We start from the raw sequence: 8,307 nt of genomic DNA, 5'->3' as shown, positions 1-8,307 counted from the left end.
TGTATTGACCCCATCCCATCTTTGCATCAAACCTGTACTACAACCGTGTTCCTTCCTGTCCATTTACTTGTGTTTTCCTGCTTTTTCCTGAACATGGAGGGACTTGAGGAAATGTGTTTTTTAATCCAGTCCTTGAGTCCTTGCATCACGGAAGCAGAATGCAGAACTGCATGTATTGCACCTGTACATCTGAGCAACTTAAAGCACATCTCAGAGAGGCTGCTTGACTTCTTTATATACATCAGAGTACACTTGTACCTCATATAAAAATATTAGTGACAATGTGTCTGAAAGATGATGTGCAAGAATACACCAACACCTTACATCAATTAATTTATGGTACTTTAATACCAAGTTAATGCATTTCTCAATTAAGAATTTATAAACTGGTAATTCATTAAAAAAAAAAAAAATCACAGCTTCACAAAAAGCTAACTTTAACAGTTTGTCCCCTCCCCGCCAACAAGCAGTTTACAATATATTTCAACTATGTTGGTAGAAAGTTAACAGTGATGTGAAACTCTTAAAAAACATTTGCAACAGCAATTGAAAATAAAATAATGATCCTTACTCAGTGAAAAATTAATAAGAATTGTGTTTCCCAGTAAAAGATAAGTCAGAAAAGCAGCAAAAATTCCCTCTCCTACTTGTTCGGTACAAGCTTTCCCCCTGCCGCATTTATCATGGGCAAAGGCAACACTTCAGCATTATTCGTTCCCAGGTTCAGCACTTCAGTGGTTTTGGCAAGAGTCAAAGATCATATTCAGAAGTCCAGAGTTTGAGGTGTGTTCTGCCCTTACTCCCTGTGCTCCACAGGCTGCTCCACTCCTCTTCCTCGGGGTACAGTGGGATCAGAAACAGCTCAGAGTAAAGGTAAGGAGTATGAAAACTTTTCTATGGGATCATATTCTTTTTTCACTCTTTATCTCTCCAATACAAACTGGAAACATCAGAAATTTTGGCTGTCACACTTCACATGTGAGTACTTACAGGAGAGAGCATTTGAATTATGCTGTTACATTTTCACTTGTGTACAAAATCCCTTCTCTCTGCTGAAGTTATACATGCAACCACAGGACGAAAAATGTTCTTTCTCTGTCTTCTAAGTTAAAAGTCACATTTTCAAAAGTCATTGCACTTGACAATAAAAAGGCAATTAATATGTATTTGATATTAAATATATTGTACAGACCTGAACTTCTGTGCAATTCATTGCTTCAGACATATATAACATCCTTTTAAAAACTAAGCCTCTAATCAAAGAAAAACTTTGTTAAAGACAAAAATCTTTAAGAGCAAATGCACACAAAAAACCTCTCCCTTTAACTCCTAGTGCATTTAAACACATCTTTGAAATTCTCTGTGTTGTTCCCACATTTAACCTTGCTGCCATTCCATACTGATCCAACATCACAAGAACACCTTTTCCTTGACCTAGCCAATAAGGCTGGCATTTGGGATGCTGTCGGTACAAACAGGAAAGCTGAAGATAAGGCTATTACTTCATTCCTTCCATGTGGAAAACAAAAGATTTCAAAGTGGATGGGATTCAGTTGTCACCATTGTCTGTAAATTCCAGTGGCCCATTTCAGGTGCCAGTACTTACTCTACCAAGATAGAGTGTTGGATTGTCCCAGCATATTTTGCAACAACTTGCAGTTAAAACTACGGACATGGAAACTGAAAGGGAGATTTTGGTCCCTGAGATATACTAAATGAAATCAAGAACTAAAGCACTGATACTTTGTTTGGAATGGACCCTCTTTAATGAAAGCTAAGTTAGCTTCAACTTTCTAAAGTTGAACAAATAGTCACTTAAGCAGGATGACAGGATATAGGCAGTATTGGTCAAGAAAAGGGCACTGTACAGAGTAGTTTGAAGAATTATCAGTTGCTAAGGACCAAGCAGCTGTCCTGTCAATAGCATGCTGCATCAAATTTGTCTTTCCAAGCTAGCACAAAACCACAAGATGAAACATGGCCTTAACCAAAACACTGTTTTCTCTCATCTCTCTAAAGGTACAACTACAGGATTTAGTGTCATAAATACTTCTGATGGGCCAAGCGACTACATGTGTCAGAGCCAAACCAAACTTTTTAACCTTAAAACTGAATGTTTCAGCAATACTCAGTGGACCATAGCAGCAAACTCCTCATTGCCAAACCAGTGGCAAATTGTGCTATGGTAATCCAGCTTGGGCTAGTGTTTGAAAGGTTTGTACCATAGAAGGTGTGTCAGACTAGTGGCAACTACAATAAAACATCTTTGGCAACAATTGGCATATGAAAAGTAATTCACAGCAGCTGGAAGAATTGTAAGATGTTTGCAAAGTTCCATAGTGCATCATTAACTTTCTGAAGTGTGTTGCATGAAGTACCAAAATCCTGAAAAGGACAGCTAAACATCTGCCATCATTAGCTCAGAAATTACAGGGTTTTTTTCATACCACGTTCTCAGACAAAGCTAGGGCTTGTGAAATTTTAGAGGATGATGTGAGATAGTCCACACAAAGGCTTCCAGTGCATTTGGAGCTGATTTGGGTAAAGGAACAGAGTAATGAAGGGCTGAAGACTGAATTTTCAGTGCACCACCGGGAAGTTACGCAGGACTGGTGACAGATGGATTCATCAATAGATTGAACCACAAAAGTAGCATAATCACGTTGGTGGTGGAATCTCTTCAGACAACAAAACAAACCGAAACAAAAAAATCAGCTTCATCCAGTGAGTCCACTAAGTAGCCTCATTTACCTTAAATAAAAAATGTGTGCATTAGGAACACAAAATTTATTCTAAAACATTAGTAACACTCTATAATACAGCTGAGCTGTAAGAAGAATTCAGTAAAACCAACTTTTGTTTTCAACTACTGCAATTATCAATTAGATAAGTGACACCAGATAAGCCAGCTCTTAAGTGTGTGGGATGTGCACAACAGGGGAGCAGAAACCACACTATTAAGGTGGGTAAATTTTTAACGAGTAGAAGAACTGAAAGAAGGTAATTTAAGCTTATTTTATTCTAAATATGACTCAGCTTTCAGAAATTTGGGAAAATATTATTGCAACTATCTTGCAGAATATATAAATTAGTATGCAATTTGGCAGTACCAATCACAACACAAGAAACTAAAAAGGAAAAACAGAATCTTAAAAAGAACCCCCACAGGGTGTTTAAGCAGGGAGAATATAGTTTTGCTATCAGCACTGATGTCTCATTCTGAGAATAAAGTCAAAGAACTTTATACCCCAGATGCCACAAAAGACCCCATATATAGCCAATCCCCACTATACCTCACTTGAGAGATGCCAATTTAAGCCCACAAATGCATTTATTTAAATTTGAGTCTAATAAAATATAGGATCATTTTCAGTTAACTCCTAACCACTCTCTGAAGGGAAAAAAAAAAAAAAGAAAAAGGTACAGTTGTGGAATATATTGAAATCTCTCTGATGCCCATTTCCAAAACAAGTGTGAAAAACTTTAAAAAATCTCACCATAAGAACTCCAACTGTTATATACAGCTTGCTTCAATAGTGAAATAATACTATCCATTTCTCTTTAGGAGAGAAGAATGAAGATCATAACATAAGGTACCAGTAATTGGCCTGATTTTGATGAAATTATGAAATTATATAATTAAATAGAGTATTGTTCAGTCATCACCTGCCACATGAAAAGGCAGCTTAGCAGTTCTGTAAATGGGCTTTTGCTATGCTAGTGCTCTCTATTCTGGCACAGCAGATTTTTCCTTCACATTTCAGTAGCTGCAAAATCATGGCCCTGCCCTACAGAGATGTGTTCAACATCAGCACTGCTGCTATGTGAGACTTACTGCTGTTTCAGCACATGAAGGATGAATTCAATCCTCCCTAAATCCAGCCCTCAAACCTACTACTCTGATGGCTGCATTGGAGTTAGTCTTTCACTAAAAGATAAAATGTACCAAATTAATTAAATGGAGTTTCTGTACTGAATTAGTAGGAAAGCCTGGTCAGCAAGTTCTAGCTTTTAAAAATAAAAGGATGTTTACCAGAGCAAGTGTCTAAGGGGTAAGGCAGCCGTGCTCCAGCTGACAATGCAAATTCTGTATCTCATGTTCTACACTAATGCTAGGCAGAACTACAACCTGTAAGTAACATCACTGTTGCTGTTCTTTGGAGACCTCATAATTTTTAAAACAAAGAGCAGGAAGTTTCTTACAACTTCTCTTCCCAAGCTTATAATGTAAATAGTAATGCTATACATTAATATATAAAGTAATTATACTTCTATATATAACAAGTATATACACATAGTAGCAGTAACCATATCGATAGTTACTGTTACCTGAAAACAAGGTCAAAAATGGGTTCTAAAGGTCACAGTGAGTTAAGTTTCCCAATTGTGGGTCAGAAAGGCACTGACAAGCTTCAAGAAGGGAGAAAAAGAAATATTTTCTTATGAGTTCCAGCAATGCAAGTTTAATATGCAAGTTACTGATTAGTTGTTTTTAAAAAGCAATCCCAGAATTTAACTTGCTTATTTGCTCATTTATCATTGATTTTCCATATTATTTTAGGTACCCTCTATGTGGTGAAGCACCTGACCTGGAATTTATGGTCATGTTACTTTGTTCAGCTTGTTAAAAATTTACCCACTTATTCACAGCTGGTTTTATTTTATTCTTCATAATACAGATCTTTCTCACTCACAGATACATTCCAGAGTTAGTAAATCACTGTCAATCCATTTGTTCATTTTGATTTTTCCCTAGCACTTCTTTAGTTTGATTTTAGTTCTCCCGCAAGCTGCAACCATCTCTTCCATGCAAGGAAAATTACAATTGAATAGTTAATTCAGGCTGAATGAGTGGAAACAAAATACAAACACATCACTGCAGCAGCATGCTAGAGTCCTCAATTGTCCATTTAATTAACACTTCCTGCCTGTCTCTCCAAAACCAAAACAAAAAAAGAAAACTAAACAACCTCCAATAGGCTTACTAAGCAGCAGTAATGCTTATACAGTAAAATACTTTCTCTGGAATGAAATTCTGCGACAAGGAATAAATGACAATCAAATAAGCTTCCTCTTCTTACCGTGAGAATATCTTTATGAAATGTCTTACTTCTGTCATAAGTTAAACTGACACTTTCATCTATATTAAGAATTTTCTTTTAAAATAAATTGTATATTAACAGGTTGAAGATGCATCTTCATTGCATATGCACACAATCCCTTCCCAGTTTTGCAGCTAAGCCTTCTAGGGTCTCTTCTTTTTAGACTAAATTAATTCACTTTTCCATCAAGAGCAAAGTACAAGAAGAGTGTTTTATAGATTTAGTAGACAAAGACTCTTAAAAATACAATAGCTTCAAGGGCTCCAGAAAAATCAAATGGGTACATGAAGCCTTTCAGGGACAGAAGTTTTCACTTACACAAGATCCTCCAAATAATTGAAAATAGTGCAAGAAGAAATAAAGGATAAAGGATGGAACCTTATTCTATCTTCCATGCACACTGTAAAGCAGGCAATGCATTAGTCTGCTAGTCTGTTCCCACCTGTATCCTTTTTATAAACTGTGTGCAGTCTGCACAAAGGGAGGGGAGACTCCAAGGTTTCATGTGCATCCAACAGCTACAAATTAAATGGCACATGAGGATGGAATTGAGACGGCATTCCCCTGGTTCCCTTAGGTACATTATGCCTGATTCACACTCTCGAACATTTGTGTGCATGAACAACAAAAAGCATCAGTCATTTTTGCTAGAGACAAACAGATGGAATACAAAAAAACCCAACACTTAAAATAGTGCAGATAGTTTTAAAAGTGATCTCATTCAAATAATAACTAACCTGTGATGTACTTTGCTCCGATTAACATTACCATGCTACTCATAACAAAAATAACCATAGGCAGACTATAGAAGATACTAATGTCACCTGATGGCATCCAGGGGATGGTGTTTCCAGTCAAGCAAATCAAAAGAGAAATATATATTTAAATTGCAATATATGTGTTAAATATATACGAAAAGCAAAAGTTTAATAAATTTGCAGAAGAACTAAAAAAATATTATGCAAAAACCCCATAATAATTCAAATCAGGTTCTCTCTGTAAGAGTTCAAGTCCAAATTCCACTGTCAGCACTATCTAGGTTCTAGTATTCTCTAATCCTAACCTACCCTTAAAGTACTGAAGAACTAAGAAAAATAACATTCTCCCCCCAGGTGTTAGACGAGAAAATCACTAAAGTAAGTTTTGATAAACATATCTCTTCACATAAACTGAAGATAAAATCACTAGATTTATTTACTGCAAGTCAGAATTTTTTATCCTAGTAAGATAAGCATCAGGTTAGATGTAAGGGTACTAAATCATAAAGGTCTGTATTGAAAGGAATCATATTGCTCATGTTAAGTTACCTGTTTCCCTTTCCAATAGCCTTTACAGAATTATTTGCAAACCACAGTGTTAAATAAAATATTTAAACCAACATATAGGATGGTAAAAGGAAAATTTTAGCTTTCAAGGAAAAAGTCGCCACATGCAGCTTGAGGGCTCCAACTGTGGATTTTGGATTGAGGGGAGAGCTTAAATTTTGAGGATTCTTTACTTAATAATTTTCATTTTAATTTAATTTCTCTTTTATTGGAAAAACTATTAAGATATGATCCATAAATTATGTGTTATATTATTACTCGGGACTAAAAACTAATCCCAAAATAGTACAAAAATAAAAATTCAAATTATAGACCACAGAAGTCTGCAGGTTTAATTTAATTCAAACATGACAAAATGAGAAAGCCTCTACTTCAGAAGAAAGATTTTGTTCAGTCCCTCAGAAGTGTTTTCATATTTTCTGTATGTGAAGAATAGGTCTGTGTAATTCTTGACTTTATGGTAACTCCTTGCTCTTACCCCTATGGGTCAAATAGATTTTGATGTGGATACCAATCTCTCCTTCCTACATAGAATGAAGGCAAGATTCCGCAAGAAAAACCACAGGATGGAACTTTTCTTCTTTGCAGCATGAGGTTATGGTATAAGAAAGTTTACAAAGTCTCTGTGCTCTTAGAATTGTGCTGCATCTCATCTTATAGGTGAGATTTTTTCCTTTGTAAATCAGTGCAATTCTGCAAAACCTGCAGCTGCTCTGCAAGATATTGCTTGTGCCCTCTTTTCAGGAGGAAGACCCAGCTATATATTTTCCTGCTTTGTCTCCACTGAGGATTTAAGTAATGACCTTTAAAACACTATAATAATCCAGAGATAGTATGAACAGAAAAGGTCAACAAAAGCAAGATGAGCTACCTGGGCTAACTGGCTGATTAATACTACCTGACTTGCAATAAATTCTGGATTACCATTTGAAGAAGCGTCAGATGTCTCCCATCCCATAGACTTCATCACAGCTTTCTTCCATCTGGCATAGCGATATTCACTTTCTGAAATTAAGAAATCAGAAAAGCCACTCAATGCATAGGAATACAATCACAAGTATTTAAGAACCAGATACACCAATATGAGTTTTTCACTCTTTTGCACAGTATCACTTCTTTGCACAGAGAAAGAAATACAAATTCCTTTTTTGAACACAAAAAACTCCACCCCAAACCCTATAGTAATGCACAATAAGAAGAAATAAATTTTATTCATGTTCACCAATAAAAAGACTTACAACTAAGCAAAATTAAGCAATTGATATTTATGTAGAAACCCTTCAAATGCTGTCTTGAAGTAGGGATTTTAGAAGTAACTATAATCAAAATGGTAAGAAAAAATATGTACCGAAAAATTAAGAAATAATTGAAAAGACCATAAAGCATTTATCTCGCACAGGGATTAATTATGTCAAGCACATATTTTCCATCTCTACAAGCACTTAAGAACTGATGAGAAAGATAGCTAGCTAAAAAGCAGTAATTAATATAGGCTTTTTAAAGCCAAGAGTGCCCAAAACCAGTCTTGTCAACATCTGTGAAAAAAACAAGTTTGCAACTCAGATAACATGAAAAGGTTTTACCCTCTGGGTTGATCTGTGGTTCAAACCGTTCACATGTCACTGCTGTCAAATCTCCAGGATTCAGACTCCAAACTCCAACACCTTCTGCAGCTCCTGCTGCCATAGCAGCTCCTAAAGCTGTTGTTTCAGGCATTGATGGCTTTACTGAAACAAAACACAGAGATCACAATGATTTTTAATGGAAGTCACCTTGATGACATCAGAACTAAAGACTGACATATCCACCAAGACACAGCAACAAAGCAAGCTACCCAATCTGCTCTCAACAGACATTACAAACGAATGCTGTTTTCAGCA

General features: G+C 36.0%; 1 protein-coding gene across 3 annotated transcripts in view; it reads right to left on the bottom strand.

Moving 5' to 3' along the window:
- Positions 1–325: 325 nt before the first annotated feature.
- Positions 326–8,307, bottom strand: part of GK (glycerol kinase) — a 35,045-nt gene continuing 27,063 nt past the window's right edge. For 2 of the 3 annotated variants that reach the window (XM_033052082.2, XM_033052083.2), the window contains 4 exons: positions 8,011–8,154; positions 7,352–7,432; positions 5,840–5,926; positions 326–2,751 (listed from right to left, as the gene is read on the bottom strand). In XM_033052082.2, the coding sequence (XP_032907973.1) occupies positions 2,744–2,751; positions 5,840–5,926; positions 7,352–7,432; positions 8,011–8,154 (320 nt within the window). In that variant the 3' untranslated portion in view covers positions 326–2,743. The remainder of the gene's footprint in view (positions 2,752–5,839; positions 5,927–7,351; positions 7,433–8,010; positions 8,155–8,307) is intronic. The other variant, XM_033052084.2, reaches the window with a different exon arrangement.

This window comes from Catharus ustulatus, chromosome 2, assembly GCF_009819885.2.
Source record: "Catharus ustulatus isolate bCatUst1 chromosome 2, bCatUst1.pri.v2, whole genome shotgun sequence".
In the NCBI taxonomy this organism is placed as follows: Eukaryota; Metazoa; Chordata; class Aves; order Passeriformes; family Turdidae; genus Catharus; species Catharus ustulatus.
Note: the sequence above shows the minus strand (reverse complement) of the source record. Positions and strands in the feature narration are given on the sequence as shown.